The 15930-nt window shown below is 52.5% G+C and overlaps 5 protein-coding genes and 1 pseudogene across 6 annotated transcripts; 4 read left to right on the top strand and 2 right to left on the bottom strand.

Annotated features, from left to right (window-relative positions):
- Positions 1 to 1564: 1564 nt before the first annotated feature.
- GCG54_00003880 (Phosphate-repressible phosphate permease pho-4) lies at positions 1565 to 3411 on the top strand (the record flags this gene model as incomplete). Its single annotated transcript, XM_045403940.1, has 3 exons — positions 1565 to 1637; positions 1696 to 3156; positions 3209 to 3411. 3 exons carry the CDS (start codon positions 1565 to 1567, stop codon positions 3409 to 3411), a joined length of 1737 nt encoding a protein of 578 aa, XP_045257140.1.
- Positions 3412 to 3695: 284 nt separating this feature from the next.
- On the bottom strand, positions 3696 to 5063 carry GCG54_00003879 (Arabinoxylan arabinofuranohydrolase; the record flags this gene model as incomplete). The annotated part of the gene is made up of 1 exon (XM_045403939.1): positions 3696 to 5063. One exon carries the CDS (start codon positions 5061 to 5063, stop codon positions 3696 to 3698), a length of 1368 nt encoding a protein of 455 aa, XP_045257139.1.
- A 1308-nt stretch (positions 5064 to 6371) lies between these two features.
- On the top strand, positions 6372 to 8581 carry GCG54_00003878 (Alpha-L-arabinofuranosidase A; the record flags this gene model as incomplete). The annotated part of the gene is made up of 8 exons (XM_045403938.1): positions 6372 to 6563; positions 6614 to 6952; positions 6976 to 7136; positions 7196 to 7272; positions 7341 to 7519; positions 7573 to 8067; positions 8124 to 8256; positions 8310 to 8581. 8 exons carry the CDS (start codon positions 6372 to 6374, stop codon positions 8579 to 8581), a joined length of 1848 nt encoding a protein of 615 aa, XP_045257138.1.
- Positions 8582 to 9147: 566 nt separating this feature from the next.
- On the bottom strand, positions 9148 to 10377 carry GCG54_00003877 (uncharacterized protein; the record flags this gene model as incomplete). The annotated part of the gene is made up of 3 exons (XM_045403937.1): positions 9148 to 9490; positions 9546 to 10033; positions 10099 to 10377. Coding segments are annotated over 3 exons (1110 nt in total), but the record flags the coding sequence as incomplete, so codon positions are not given.
- Positions 10378 to 11662: 1285 nt separating this feature from the next.
- On the top strand, positions 11663 to 13632 carry GCG54_00003876 (annotated as a pseudogene). Its single transcript has 3 exons — positions 11663 to 12629; positions 12676 to 12789; positions 12847 to 13632. Coding segments are annotated over exons 1-3 (1867 nt in total).
- A 744-nt stretch (positions 13633 to 14376) lies between these two features.
- On the top strand, positions 14377 to 15799 carry GCG54_00003875 (uncharacterized protein; the record flags this gene model as incomplete). The annotated part of the gene is made up of 4 exons (XM_045403936.1): positions 14377 to 14401; positions 14444 to 14523; positions 14580 to 14790; positions 14856 to 15799. 4 exons carry the CDS (start codon positions 14377 to 14379, stop codon positions 15797 to 15799), a joined length of 1260 nt encoding a protein of 419 aa, XP_045257136.1.
- Positions 15800 to 15930: the final 131 nt, after the last annotated feature.

Genomic DNA, 15930 nt, shown 5'->3' with positions numbered 1-15930 from the left:
GCGTGCCTTTTGAGTTGGCTGTGAGTGGGCGACTCGCGCAACACCTCGGGAGGGACATTGGTGTCGACGAGACGAGTGGGATGGATGGTCCGGGGATCTGGACGGGACGGGGGCCACAGGGAGGGACGGGAGCCTACACGTGGGGGAATCGGGGCCCGTGATTCGGCAGCTGCGGGTCCCGCCAGGGGACGGGAGTGGGGCCGTGGCTTGCCGCACGCGCTTGGCGCTTCCTGTGAGCCCGAGTCTTGGCGCTTGGCGCGCCAAGTCGCTTGGGAGGCCCCACTGCCGTGGCCCTCGGTGGCTGTTTTGGGCAACGCGTCTCCCTTGTTTCCCGTCTGCTGCTGACGTTCTCACGACATCTCACTGATAGAATTTCACTTTCACTGTTTAGACGCCTTCAAAACGATAGATGTATGTACAACCTTGGACAGCCATTGGCCAATATGGGGGTCCCTCATCGGAGACCAGGCTCATCATGTTCTCCACCTGCTGCCATCTTCGTCGAACCAACGAGCAACTATGGCCCCGGAGATGTGGTGACAGCTGAAGATCCCGGCAGACGCACTGCAACGCTCGTCAAGTCTCCAGGCCTGTCATTCGCACGTGGAGGGTGGGCGTCAGTCGTATGCTCATCTTCCCAGATACCAGCTGCCCATTCCGTCCCAACCCATACATCCTCCAAGACAGCCCAGCCCTCAGCTCGTCGTCCCATGAATCCGTTTTCTGCCACCGAAAGAGCTCCACCATCACGCACAATGTTTTCCTGAGTTGGAATCGCTGTGTATCTGAAAGTGTTCTTGATCCTTATGCTGAGTATCAGAATACGATTCTCCCAGTGGCTCCGAGTTCGTGTGAAAAGCCTAGTCGCTAGGTTCATGTACAGTGCCCATGACGCTCATGACTACTTCTCAGTATTACTGAGTTCAGTGAAACGAAAACGAAGTCTCAATCATTCAACGTCTTTGACATTTGATGGACTATTCCGGATGGAGGAGGCACACCTAGGACACTTGCGCCAAGCATGTTCCTCCAGGGAGGCACCCGTCGTCAAATTCTGATCCAAGTTCATCGACGGGTCCGCCGCACCTGCAGATGGTGTCCATAAGTGGCGAGCCCATGTCGGCGGATTTACGGTTTGCAGAATGGGGTGTGGCATGCCCTTGTTCCACTTTGGCCGATGTTGGTCTGAAGCCTGCACCCTCCGCTGCAGCTGGGCTTTCTCCCACGCCCGAGCAGTACACGGTACACGGGTTGATACCTTGCGTGACCATGACTGCCAGGCTGCATGTCAAAGATGGTGGGCTGTCTTGTGGTGGACCTTGGTTCGCCTGCGATCGACCTGGCGGATGGTATATATCTTCTGCATCTGCCCGCCCTGTCCCCTCGCTTCCATGTCGACTTCTCGAACAGCATCAACCCTCCCGGCCTTGCCTTCCGCGCCACCCTAAGGGTCTTTGGTCTCTTTTTCCGAAACTAAGTTGCAGTAATTTGCATCAGTCTAGTACATTCTTTACGACCACATTCAAACAAGACTGGTTCCTGCGCATTTGCGCCAGCAGACAAGATGACTCTGCATCAGTATGACTACATCTTCGCCATCGGCACCATCTTCGCATTCCTTGACGCTTGGAACATTGGTACGTCAGCATCCGTCTTCGACTTGCCTCACCACCAACTGACCTAACCCCTTCATAGGTGCCAACGATGTCGCCAACTCCTGGGCCACTTCGGTCTCATCCCGATCCATCTCCTATATCCAAGCCATGTCCCTCGGTTCTGTCCTCGAATTCGCCGGCTCCGTCGGTGTCGGTGCCCGTGTAGCCGACACCATCCGCACCAAGATCGTCGACATTGACATGTTCGAAGACGACCCCGCCCTCCTCATGCTCGGCATGTGCTGCGCCGTTACTGCCTCCGCCATCTACCTCACCTTCTGCACCAAGATCGGTCTCCCCGTTTCCACCACCCACTCCATCATGGGTGGTGTCATCGGCATGGGTGTCGCCCTCATTGGCGCCGAGAACATTCACTGGGTTTCAGAAAGCGGCAGCATCGACTCTGGCGTAGTCTCCGTCTTCCTCGCCTGGATCATCGCCCCTGGTCTCGCCGGCGCCTTTGGTGCCATCATCTTCACCATCACCAAGTACGGCGTCATGCTCCGCAAAAACCCCGTCCTCAAGGGTCTCATGCTTGCCCCCGTCTACTTCGGCATCACCGCCTCGCTGCTCACCATGTTGATCGTCTGGAAGGGTGGCTCTATCAAGGTTAACTTCACCGATGCCGAGACGGCAGGCATGATCATCGGCGTTGGTGCCGCTTGGGCTCTCGTCGTCACCATCTTTCTCATCCCGTGGCTGTACCGTATCGTCCTCAAGGATGACTGGCAGCTTCGCTGGTGGCACATTCCCCAGGGCCCCCTCCTGCTCCGCCGCCCTGAGCCTCCCGTCCAGCCTGAGGGTGCTTCCGGCGGTATTCGCGACTTCTACTCCGGCCACTTGACCAAGGAAGAGCTTGATGCCGCCCGCGGTGGTGTTGTCCACACCCACAGCAACGACGTTGAGTCCGGCTCTGCCGACGGTGAGAAGAAGGTCGTCCAGGACAATACCGACGCTGAGGCCCAACCCGCTGCTCGCAACAACGACTACAAACACAAGCCCCTCGTCGGACCCCGTCCCGAAGGCGCCTTGTTCTCTGGCCCCGTGCTCTTTTGGATGCTCAAGAAGGTCTTCCTGTCTGGTGTCGACCAGGACATCATTAACATGCAGAAGAAGGAGAGCGTTCTTACCGGTGATCTGGAGGAGATGCACGCCCGCGTCCAGCACTACGACAACAAGGCCGAGTTCCTGTACTCCTTCATGCAAGTCATGACCGCCTGCACTGCCTCCTTCACCCACGGTGCCAACGACGTCGCCAACGCCATCGGTCCTTACGCCACCATCTACCAGATCTGGCACACCGGCGCGCTCTCCGGAAGCAAGTCCGAGGTCCCCATCTGGATTCTCTGCTTCGGTGGTGCTGGTATCGCCCTCGGTATCTGGACCTACGGATACAACATCATGCGCAACCTGGGTAACCGATTGACGCTCCACTCTCCCGCCCGTGGTTTCTCGATGGAGTTGGGTGCTGCTTGTACTATCATCCTGGCCACCCGTCTCAGTAAGTTTTTCTCGTCACCCAAACGAAATGAGTTTTCTAACGGTATCGGCAGAGCTCCCCGTCTCTACCACTCAGTGCATCACCGGTGCCACCGTCGGTGTTGGTCTCTGCTCCGGTACTTGGCGCTCAATCAACTGGCGCATGGTTGGATGGATTTACATGGGATGGATCATCACTCTTCCCACCGCCGGTATCATCTCCGGCTGCTTGACCGGTCTGATCATCAATGCTCCCCGCTGGGGCATGGCCAACTAATTGGCTCAATACGAGATGAAAGGCACCATTAGCAACAACTGGCTGACTGAGATCAAGGTCCGTCTCGAAGATGAGACCTGTCGTTTCTGACAACCTGTACCCAAAATTGTTTCTTGTATCTTTTCGTCTTTTCTGGACACATAGACTACTCATACCCTCATTAGTTGTCGTGAAACTTAATATAAGTCGGCCGTAGGCCTCTCAATGAAAATACTGAATGTCAGCTATGTACAAAGGTATTGACACATCCCCCGGTGAGTCGGATCATATGAAACATCCTTTGCTCATTTGTCGAATCGCCACCAATCGAAGTTGAAGAGATAGTCCGATCCATCACCAGTGAACTTGAAGAACAGATCATGGACCCCTTCCGCGCCGCTGATAGCACAGGTCACAGACGTCCACGACTGCCAGCCTCCAGACCTAGAGACATCACACGTACCAACAAGAAGACCAGAGATACTGTCAAGGTGCAACTCGATGTTCCCGCCGCCAGTGGCTGAGGCAACCTGGGCAGTGAAAGATGCCGCACCGTCCCCGAAGTCAATTCCCTTGACCTTGATGTAATCTCCATCATTGATGTATGCGACGCTCATCCCACCTTCGCCTGACGCTTCGACCTCGACTCCCTCCGACCACGCAATGAGCTCAGCCTCCTGACGGACGTAAGGATCCACGTTGACAACCTGCGCAGGTCCGTCGGTTGTCATCTTCAGCAGGGGAAACGTTCCGTCGGCGTTGTACTCAAAACTTTCCACAGCAACGGAACGTGTGAAGCCCCCGCCTCCAGGCAAAGCGCCGTTGTGGTAGAAGAAGTAGGACTTGCCGGCAAAGTCGATGATGCCCGGGTGGTTCGTGAAACTGCCGCCCTCTGTGGGCATGATCTGGCCTTGGTAGGTCCATGGCCCTGTGATAGTCGGGCCAGTCGAGTATCGAATGTCCTCGGGACAGCACACTGCCGCGAAAATCATGTAGTATAAATCGCCCCGCTTGTACACCCACGGAGCCTCCTCGAAGGTGGTAGCACGCGACGGATTGCCTTCACGAGCCCCGAAGTCTTCTGCGGTGAGATCCACTTTGGTGATTTCTCCGCTGTACGAGATCATGTCCTCGTTCAACTTGACATACAACAGATCCGGGTTGCCCCAATACATGTACGCCTGCCCGTCGTCGTCGATGTAAACCGTTGGGTCAATCTGTCCGTTGCCAAGGAGAGGGGCACCGATGGCGTCGACGTAGGGGCCTGTGACGGTGTCGCTCACGCCCACGCCGATGGACATGCTGCCGTTGATCGCGGTCGTCGGGACGTAGAAGTAGAACTTGCCGTTGCGCTCAATGGCCTGCCCGGCCCACGCATTGGCCTCAGCCCACGCGAAAGTGGCGACGTTCATGGGCGATCCGTGGTGCTGCCAGTTGACCATGTCAACAGAGGAGAATAGGAGCCATTCGCGCATGTCGAAGTTGGTGGAGTTGTCTTCATCGTGACCGGTGAAGAGGTAGACGCGATCCCCGACCACAAGAGGTGCCGGATCAGCTGTGTACTGGGTCTGTACGATGGGATTCTCGGCATGAACACGACCAATGGCGGACAGAAGGCCACTGAACAAGAGGAAAGTTTTCATGATGGCTGAAGTTTGGGTTGTCTTGTTCATTTCGGCGGTGGTGATCAGAGAGATGAAGGTCAGCGGAAAGCGGTTGAGATCGTTCGCATTGAAATATTAGATGACTGGAGAGTGTCCAGCATAATTATACTAAAATGTTTGTAGAATACAGCAAAACCTTTTTCCTAACTTCGTCGCCCGAGGCTGAGAACCCAGATGCTACCCTACGTGGGATTGCGTCGCGATGTCAAACGCTGGATCATCATTGGTGCGGGTGCATCGGATACCCGTCCCAAGTCGGGAAAGATGCAAGTCAAAGAAACAAAACGTGGAGAAATGGAGATTTCTACGCAATTTTGTTTATCTAGAAGGTGCCGATGCTCTCGTAAAGTCGCATTCACGATTTTGTACCACCAACACCTCTCTAGGTTTGCAAACCCGAGCAAGAGCGTATGTGTAGCAGAAGTGTCGACGCAACCCAGACAAAAGATATCATGGGCTCGCCGGCAATCAATCTGCCAAACCGCACTTCGCTACAGTATGTCTACGCAATCTCCATGGAGAGGTTCACTGGAATGAGTCTGCAAATTTTGCCATGTCTCGACTCAGGGTTCAAAAACCCCCAGGTGGAAATCGCTATTGCCCGTGTCAAATGAAATCACACAGACTCGACCCTGTGGAACCTGTAATAGCAGCGACTGAGAATGAATCTCGCCGCAGATTACATGGGAAAGAGCGACGGTAAGAAAAAGCATCTAGGCCAAGCAAGACCAGCCCACTTACCCCACAAAGCGATCACGTTGTCGCTATCCGCAAGCTGGGGAGAGGAGCGTATCCCGGCGCTTGCGGCTAGGTACCAACCTTCGAGCGCTGACCTTACATACCTCTACAAGTCTTGTCGGTTGTGTTCCGGTTGGTCTCAATGATCTTCGGCTTCATATGAACAAAAAATATTGACACATCTTGGCATCACCACTAGTCTCTCTGTGAAAACTGGAAAATGTCTTTCGTACAATGACAAACACCGATCTCCAGCCGAAATAGTCTATTTAACCACCAATCACAGCTATGATTCCTAAATATGGGAATACTTGTGTTCTATCATCTCTAGCTATCGTTGCTTTAGCAGTCCATCGTCAAGAGATGCGAAGTTGCCAGATCAACAGTTGCCAAGAACGACAGGCGTCAAATTGCGATTGGGGCGTTTCAAGCAGTTTACGACTTGAACATTTCCAGGAATCGTGACATGGCAAAGAGTGTTGCTTCCTTTCATGAATATATACCGGACCGCGCGCGTCGCGATTATGCCCTCGTAACCCACGCAAGCATTCTGTCAAGTTCTCTCCAGAAGATTCAACGATGCATTATTCTCGTCTTGTTGGTCTTGTAGCTGCGGCTAGCCTGACAGGAGCACTCCTGCTTCAGGTTGATCCCGACAGCCCAGGTCATGAAATTAGTCCTTTGCTTCATGGACTCATGTTCGAGGACATCAGCAACAGCGGCGACGGAGGTAAGTACTTATTCTTCACCGTTTACACGCCGAAGCTTCGGGTGGGTTGGTCAAATGTCTAACACTATAAAAAGGTCTCTATTCACAGCAGCTACGCAACAATGCCTTCCAGGGCAAGGTGACTACGCTCGATCCCTGGACTGTCCACTATGGCTCGGCGAGTATATCTCATGACGCAGACACCCCATTGACCAGCGCCATCACTTCCTCTCTGAAGATCACTGTCCCTCCTGGATCTGGTGGCTTCACTGGCGTCGCGAACCCTGGGTACCGCGGTATCATCGTCGATGGCGGCTACTATAATAGCACCTTCTGGCTTCGTGGCGACTTCCAAGGCGATGTCAAGATCCGACTCCTGGGTAATGAAACTGATGTTGAATACGGCTGGGCCATCATCCCTGTGGACTCTGGACCACAGCCGCCCCCGATGGTGACAACCTTTGGGTTTTCGAGATCTTAGCCGAGACTCTGACCAGCGGATCCATCAACCTTGGTTACCCCACTTTGTTCCCTCCCACTTTCAAGGGAAGGCAGAATGGCTTGACTGTGGATCTGTCGGAAGCCCTTGTCGATCTCAGCCCCCAGTTCCTCAGGTTCCCTGGTGGCAACAATCTGTAAGCCACCTAAATTTACTTGTCCTCTGAGCTGACTGGATTTACTAACATCTTCATAGAGAGGGAGGCGGCCCGGACGACCGATGGAAGTGGAACGAGACACTCGGTGCTCTGGAATCCAGGCCAGGTCGTTGGGGTAGGTTTTGATCCCATGCCAATGCAACGTGATACGACGAGGCTAATCGTTTCTTCCCGCTGGTACAGGTACTTGGGGATATGTCAACACTGACGGTCTTGGCCTTATGGAGTACTTCCACTGGTGCGAAGACATGTCTATGGAGCCCATCCTGGATGTTTGGGCTGGTCTTGGACTTGCAGGTCTCCCGCCATTGGTGGGAGCAGACCTGGAACCATATGTTGAGGACGCGATTCGCGAGATAGAAGTTAGTCATCTTCTGCTTTTTGAGGGTTCAGAAACTGAGGCTAACATTCACAGTTCGTCATCGGCGACATCAACACTTCTGGAGGCGCGCTCCGCGCTTCTCTTGGGCATCCGGAGCCTTACCAACTGAAATTCGTCGAGATTGGAAATGAAGACAACCTCGCCGGTGGCTGTGAGTCTTACAAGCAACGATTCGTGCAATTCTTCGACGCCATCAAGGAGGCGTACCCGCAACTCACCATCCTCACATCCACGTCCGACCGCAACTGCCTGCCTGACCCGATCCCCGAGGGCGCATGGCTCGACTTCCACGACTACAACGTCCCGGAGAACTACATCAATGCATTCGACTTTTATGACGACTGGGACCGCGCTCATCCCGTTTTCATCGGCGAGTACGCCAGGTGGGGCGTCAAGTGGTCCGACATGCGAGGTGCCTGCTCTGAGGCGGTCTACATGATGGGCTGGGAGCGCAACGCGGATGTGATCAAGTTGGCCGCCTATGCGCCCACGCTGCAAAACTACGACCCCGTCAACGGCCAATGGACTGTGAGAAATCCTTCTTCGTGGAAACCCGCACAGTCAGCTAACGTATTTTTGTCCAGCCTAACCTCATCCCATTTACCAACAAGCCTGATGGCATCGTCTACACGCCATCGTACCATGTTAAGAAGATGTTCGCCACTAATCATGGCGAAGTTGTTGTCCCCGTCAAAGCTGACGTCGAGGTCAATCCAGGTAAGCTCCCTCAACCCCCTGTTACCTGGTATTAACCTTGACCATTCCTGTAGTTTGGTGGGCTGCGAGCAAGAAGGCAGATGGACAAGTCATTGTCAAGCTTGCCAACTATGCTGCAAACTCGACTGAGATTCGCATTCAGATCCCTGGTAAGGCGAGCTTGGAGGCTTCTTTCACTTCCATCACTGCCGGCCCAGATGACGCCAACTCCGTCGAAAACCCTCATGTCATTGCTCCACCCGCTATACTCAATATCTCTGGAGATGGCGATGGAGGTTTCACTGTTGAACTGGGTCAGTTTGGTGTTGGAGTTTTGGTGGTATAGGAATGGTTCGTTATGCGAACATAAAGTTTCGGTGGAAACTGGTTGATCACTTTCAACGACGATGGGTTGAGAACAGGGACGAAGATGGTGATCCATGGATAAGATAGCGTGACCATGATGTTGGACTTCAATTCTTCTTTGGGCATCTGCAAATTAGGTGTTCCTACAGCATTTTGAGTAGATAATTACACTTAGTCCCTTTCAGTATTCTCTTCTCAATGCGAAAAATATTGAGATGGCCTGCGCCTGGTACATGTCGCCGAGAAGTTCAGTGACAGAGAATAAGCCAGGCCGCAGATGATATTAGCCACGACTAGAGCTAAATATCTTCGACGAGTGCGAACGCCTGGCCGGCTATAGGTAGTCAAAAACTACCTCCGAAGCTCATGCAGCCGAGGGCAATGAGAATTTGCTTTGTCGCCTTTGTTTTTGCTGCCACACCTGTGACATTGTTATTTTCATCGGGAGCATCTAGCGACAACATTTATATGCGGCAAGACAAGGTTGACATTTGCTGAAGGTATTAAGATTACATGTACTATCATGGTTCTAATAAACCTGGTGACTTATTCCTTGTCGAAAGGTTTTCTGGCCGCTTTCTCAATCCTGATTTCAATCGTCTTGGTGATACCGGATGGAAGAGGAGCTTCGGCGAGACCCTGCTCGTTGATGTCCTCCACAAAGATTGTTTCGCCAACATGTTCGGACGTAAACAAGGATGAACGACTTGTTCCCGACTCCCTCCGAACTGGAGACTTGCCTGTGTGGCCTCCACTCCACGTTGTCACATACGTTGCGCTTCCACGCGGTAATTGTTCGTGCTGTGTATGCCGTCTGGCGGCAAGCCGGAAAGACGAATTGTCATGAGCGCTCTGCTCAAATACGAGCCTTGAGGCCAAGATATCAATGCTAGGATATTGTCAGCTTCCACAAGTGTGGCCATACTAGCAGATTCAAGACTCACAAGATGATGACAGGAAACATGCATTCCAAAGTGTAAACAAAGCGGTCAATCTGACTCGCTACAGTCTCGGCCTTCTGGATCGAAGGCTGGAAGAAGTATGCGACAGCCCGCGTTATTCCAACCAAGGCTAGCACCGCCAGGCGAATTTCGGTGCTTCGCATTAGGTGCTGAAAGAGGGTCGGCACCATCGAAGCTCCCAAGGACAGACTCTTCGCCTCCGCGAACTTGCGCAACAGAAAGTACGCGCCAACGCACTCTAGAAGTGCCATGGAGGTGAAGTAGCCCACGTGCAGCCCATTGATGGTTGTTCTCAGCTGCGACTCGCCGTTGACCAAGATCTTCACCCGCGCAGTGAGAATAAGTATTCGCAGGATGAAAATGGCGACCATCATGAACCAGAACAGAGACATAAACACAACACGGTCCCGATTTCTTAACACCTTCGTAAGAATGGCATAGCTGTAGAACGAGATACCGGCTTCTTGGACCTATCAAGGATCAGCATCGATGAACACAATTGTTTCATTGCACAAAAAGAATGGTCCTACACTACCATCCACAACAAGTCCGCAAAAGCAGACGATATCGCCGTGTTCAGGATAGGATAATCTGCATAGAAGCTGTAGTAGCAGAGGCCGTTTGCCGTGGCGCCAGCCGCCGATACGATGATGGGAATAAGCGAGACCGGGGAGAAGGCGGTGATGCCCGCAATCATGAACCCAAAGAGCACGTTTGCCAAGCCGATTGTGCTGAGGATCGCCCAACTGGTCTCAAAGTAAACGACCGACATTCTGCCTCCTGAAGCGCCCGCATAAGTTGCATCGAAGTCAAAGCTTTACATGAACTTTAGTTTCCCCACAACTGTCTTATACAATTCGGGGCGACCGACAGCGGGCGTAAAGGGGACGAGCTGTCTCGCTCGCATGAGGATTCGCAGCCACGATTGCATTGCAGAAACTTAGACCGTTACGCAGACCTGTTCAGGAGTCTTGTCTTGCGCTCCAATAGCCCGCGCGAGAGCCCGCACCATGGATTTGTGGCTGGGGGCTAGAGTCCAGGCGCGCCAATGAGTGGCAGAGAGAAGCTCTACCGGAGTGTGGGGGAGAAACCTGGGGAAAAAACGGTCATGCCGATCGTTTCAATACAGCTGTGCCTCTTTCATGTTGTGATTAGCTTCACTATGTGATTGGATATGTCGTGGTATTACATCTGTAGTTGGGTTGCAGTGTCAACTCGTGCCGGTGGGATGGGAAATTTCCCCGCATGGTTTTTCAAGCGAGAACCCAAGACTCGCCGTAATCGTCAGAGTCTGACATCCACACGGGGATTAATATCCTCAGGAACCCAAGCTTATGCATGACAGGTCACAGGACAAGCGGTCGCAGCACCTCTAGCGGTCTAGATTGGGAACGTTGGAGACGATCTCTGCCTGGAACTGGCAACTGACAGTGGAGCTTCCCTGGGTAATGTCCAGCGGCTGGATGTACGAGCCAACTGATCAGGCGACTGATGAGGTTTTCACAGTGATAAAGCAGAGGCGTCAAGTCCCTTCAGGTAACAGACCACAGATCTGGTCAGTTTTCCGGACTTGGCTGCCTAGGAAGGAAAACCAGATCGGGCTTTAGAACACCAACGTGGCGTTGCTTGCGAACGTTCAGCTCTGTCTGCCCTCCCAATCCATATCTTCCGGCATAAGATTGCCGGGTAATATCAAAACCTGTCTTGGGTGACACTGTCACTTCATATAGGATATGATAGCATGCAAGCTGTGGCTTCTAGAAGGAGGGGAAGCTTCTGAAACCGTCCGAACTTGACCTGCATGATGCATCATGGCCACATGTTTCCCACATGGCAAGTGACGGCAGCATTGAGTGCCCGCAGATCCTTCAGTCGGTGTAAGGGCATGATCCATGTTGGGGATGATGTGCCCTAATGGATGCCTTCACATCAGCCACGCCAGTGGCTTTTCTCTTATAACAGTCTCCACGCAAGCCCAGGTTATGCTTATGAATGAGATCAAGCTATGTGTTCATCCCAAGGGTGAAACTTATTTTTAATTCCAAGCCGTTGCTATTCACAGCGTTCTTCAGTTGACGTTTTGTTCTTTGGACGTAGGCTACGATGCTGCTCTTTGCAAAGCCTATGCCTCCCAAAGTACCCAAGAGGAGAACGCGAACAGGCATGTTATCTCCATTCCATTTCAGACTTACCTTTACTTGTCGCTGACGAATTTTGATCTGTAGGCTGCGCCTCATGGTATGCCACTTTTCCGCCGCAATGGAACTCCCCGCTGACATTGTCTCAAGTAAAGACGCAAGAAAGAAGTGCTGCGAGAGACGACCGCAGTGCACACGATGCGAAGAAAGAGGTCTGGACTGTGTCTACCTCCCAGTCAAGCGTCGCCGGTCTAGAGCCGACGGGATCACTTCCCAGCCGCGTCAAAAGGCCCCGGTACTGCGCTGTGAGCCAAAGGCCGGGGCAGAGTACTCCTGGGGACAGCTTTCCGAAGAACAACCATGCGTTGAATCCTCCGAAGTGGCCCTTTCCACTTCCAGTGTGTCATCATGCGACACACCTGATTGGGGTAGTTCGTCTTGTCAGTTCGATCTTTCCGATGAACAAATGGACTCAAGGTTGTTCGAGCAGTTTGGAAGCATGGATGAACCGGGCTCCTGCTCGGACTTCACGCAGGAATTGATTACCACCTCCACAACATCTCAGCCAGGCCTCAGTTCCATGCTCGAGCTGCCTTATCCCTCGTTCTTCAATCTCACCGATGATAATCAAGATCGGAAACTGATTCATCACTTTTGCACTGTTCTATCACATCTCATAGTTTTCACGGAGGAGCCGGACAACTCATTCCAAGAGCTCATTCTCCCGCTTGCTTCCGAGAACTCCCCTGTCTTACACGCCATGTGTGCTTTTGCCAAGGGACACCTTGAGTACATGGGCGTGCAGGACTCCAAGCATTCATCCAACTTCCGCGTTCTGGCAGCGGAGGGCGTTTTCAGTCTCGTGCAACAGAATTCTCGCTACGAGGAGGTACTGGCAGCGACCATGTTGCTCGTCTATTACGAATCAGTGAGCACCATGTCCTTATTGTCGGAACTTTACTGATCGAGCACAGCTCACCCTTACTGGGTCCTCAAACATGGTACTTGAGCATCTTCGGAGTGCATTTGTTGTCCTGAGCTCCATCCCTAAGTCGGCAAAGAGCCAGAGCGTCAGGTTCCTCGAAAAGGTTGGTTTCAATACTGCAAAAACTACCGATATCATTCAAGTACTAATCGTAATCTAGGCATTTCAATTCTACGACGTCATTGCGGCCTTGTCACTCGCGGCCAGCCCAGTGTCGGCGACGCCTGACTCAGACCACGAGTATCCTCTAGGTTTGCCATCTCCGAAGTTGACTCGAACAACCTTTGGAGACCCTCTTCTAGGCATGACTGGAGATCTCTGGCCTATTTTATATCGCCTCAGCTCTCTCAAAGCCCTGAAGGGCGACTTGGAATCCGCCGTAGCCGCAGACCAGCAATCCAAGGTCTCGGTGCTGCGCACAGAGTACGAAGCAACGTCCAGAGCAATTGAAAATGCCTTGCAGGAATGGGTGCCACCCATACTACCAAAGAACATCACCACACCTTTTGAGGCCCAGGCAGGCGCACAGGATTCTCTACAGGCGATGGTGCACAACTCGCTCGCGTATCGCCATAGTGCACTGGTGTACTTGAACCGTTCTATCTACAGGTACCCAGTCAACCATCCGGCCGTCCAAACGAACTGCTATCTAGCACTCAAGAGCTGTGTAGCAGTGATCTCCTCTGGCGGGCCGGTGAATGCCCTTCTCTGGCCGCTGTTTGTGGCTGCTTGTGAGGCCATCACGGACCACGACCGTGGCCTTGCCAGATATGCCTTCATGGAAATTGAGAGGAGGCAAGGCATGATAAACATTGAGAGAGCTCGCGCTATCGTACTTCATCAATGGGCTTCAGTGAGTATAGACAATGTGAATGACACTTGTGGTGGGCGGGTAGACACTTGGAGGGAAATCGCAGGAGGGATGGGGTTCACCATCATATTCGGCTAAAAGCGCATCAGCTATCCTAGACCTATCTTACTAAATAATATTTAATCGTATTCATCAAGAATGACCGGTAGATCATTCTCGTCGTACTTGTCATTGGGTACAACCCCCGGTACAGACCACTACAGTTTCTTCGACGATCCACCTAGGCGGGTGTCAACCGGCTAGACGATCGGCAGATCACGCGCAGCAGATGCTAGAAAGGCTGGAGTCAGATTGATAAGTAATCATGGCTCTTGATGGTTCAAATGCGCTGCCTGGTGTGTTGTGCGCTGAGCTATTGTGTCTCAGGAGGACGTCATGTTGTTTGCCCTTCTGAGTCAACCTTCGCTGCTTGGGCATTTGACTCTCATTCACAAATGATCCACATCGTGAATTGACCAATCATATCATGATCCTCAAGTAGCTGCATTCAGCAAAAGCTGTCCTAGCAAGCAGAGCCTATTATTGCGATAGGAATGGGACGTCTACTACCATGTCTCGCCGATATCTGGAGGAAGCTGTCATGTTATCGTAAGGTGGTTCACGTAATACAAGATTTCGGTTGCTGCAGATTTCATCAGCGCTGGCCAGCATCATTCACCTATAGAGGGAGAGTCTCGTAACAATTGAAGTACCTTCGGAGCAGCGGGCTCTCATCCACGACTGTTCAATCTTGGAACGAAGGTTTGGGTGTTCAATAACAATGTGAAATTTGAACAAGACATCAACAAGCCACATACAGGTACTAGTCAACCCTTGGAAATGAGGCTGTCGGTCAGTGTCCACGGTGGGACAAAGGTTCTGAAATCTAGCTAACATGTATGAACAGGGGTCTGGGATACGGTTGGCAGCCTCGGCTGGCCCAAGATGCCTTGGGAGAAGATTCGCACCGATGGAAGCGCCGATGAAGTAAGCAATCTTCCATAATATTTTATCGGGCATCTGAGTTAACAGTACCTATTTAGCTTCGATTCGCCAGTCTGGATGTTCACCCGAACGTCGAGCACGCGTTCCACGCCCTAGCCCTCGATGAATGGCGCACTGCCTTTTCCCCCTTTCTTTGGGGCAAGAGGGGCAACAGCACGACCCATCTTCGCCAGGTATGGTTTCCGGGAAGCCACAGTAACGTCGGCGGGGGTTTTGAGGATCAACAGATCGCGACCATTGCGCTTGCATGTATGTCTTTCTTCGACTTCCCTTGACGAAGCATGAAGCAAGTGACTAACACGCATTTTCCGTAGGGATGGCGGATCAATTCGCCTCAGTCGGAGTTGAGTTTTCCACCCCAGAAATGAAGCGAATTTTCTACACTCTCGATCCATCTGTCGAAGCCCGAGAATGGGGCAAGGGTCGGATCTCTAGTCCTTCGGCGACGACTGCTATTCCCGATAAAGCTTACAACGCGCTCTGGTACCCTTGGCAGACGGTAACGGGTGGGAATACTGTGGCTGGCACGCGCACACCGGGGTCCTACATGGAGGATGGCAGGAAAGACGTCATCCAGGAACCGAACGAACTCACCCACCCATCCGTGCGCATTCGCTATCTCTATGATGGTCTTGGATTGGACGACAATGGCGACTGGGAATGTTCTGCACTGACCAAGAATGGGTACAAATTGCAGAAGAGCAGCGTCCCTCTCCAAGTCGAAGACCCTCACCACAAGCACTTCATTGCGTCGACGTACGAGGCGCTCAGTGGGACTGTCGCATCAGTTCACGGAGGATTGCCGATCGACCCCAGTACCGATCATAAACTGGTCCTCCACCAGCTTCCTTTTGAGTCTGATCTCTACCAATTGGAGGAAGCGAAGAACAACTGGGTATGGGAGAAGGACGGCAAGGTTCTGCCAGAAGAGCGCATTGGAATGTGGGAGAGGCTATTCATTGAAGTCAACCACAACCTCCTTTACAGACAAAAGGAGACACAGAGACTGAAGGAAGAGCGGGAAGCAGCTGAGCCCAAGAGCAATGGCTGGTTTTCTGGCATCCAGTCTTGGGCCGAGGATAAGGCCAACACTGCACGCAGCGCTGCCGGTAGTGCTCTCACCAACACCGTGGGCAGACTGCTCCCTAGCTCCGGGAAGCTCAAGCCCGCGGACTATCACCCGGACTTTGGGTATCACGATTTAGTCTCTTGGCAGAGAGGAGATGCAATACAAACTAGCAGAAAGATTCGAGCCTAGAGCTATTGAATGGAAGATCTGCTCTTCGGGGTTACATCTCTAGCTATGTAATTAGGCCGAACCCTGCATGGCTATTATCACCATTCTCTATCCGTGTTATGAATTTTATTTCTTTTAATGTCTTATATGTT

This window comes from Colletotrichum gloeosporioides (assembly GCF_011800055.1).
Source record: "Colletotrichum gloeosporioides strain Lc1 chromosome Unknown consensus_103, whole genome shotgun sequence".
NCBI classification, from domain to species: domain Eukaryota; kingdom Fungi; phylum Ascomycota; class Sordariomycetes; order Glomerellales; family Glomerellaceae; genus Colletotrichum; species Colletotrichum gloeosporioides.
The sequence above is the reverse complement of the archived record's forward strand: the minus strand, read 5'-3'. Positions and strand labels throughout refer to the sequence as shown.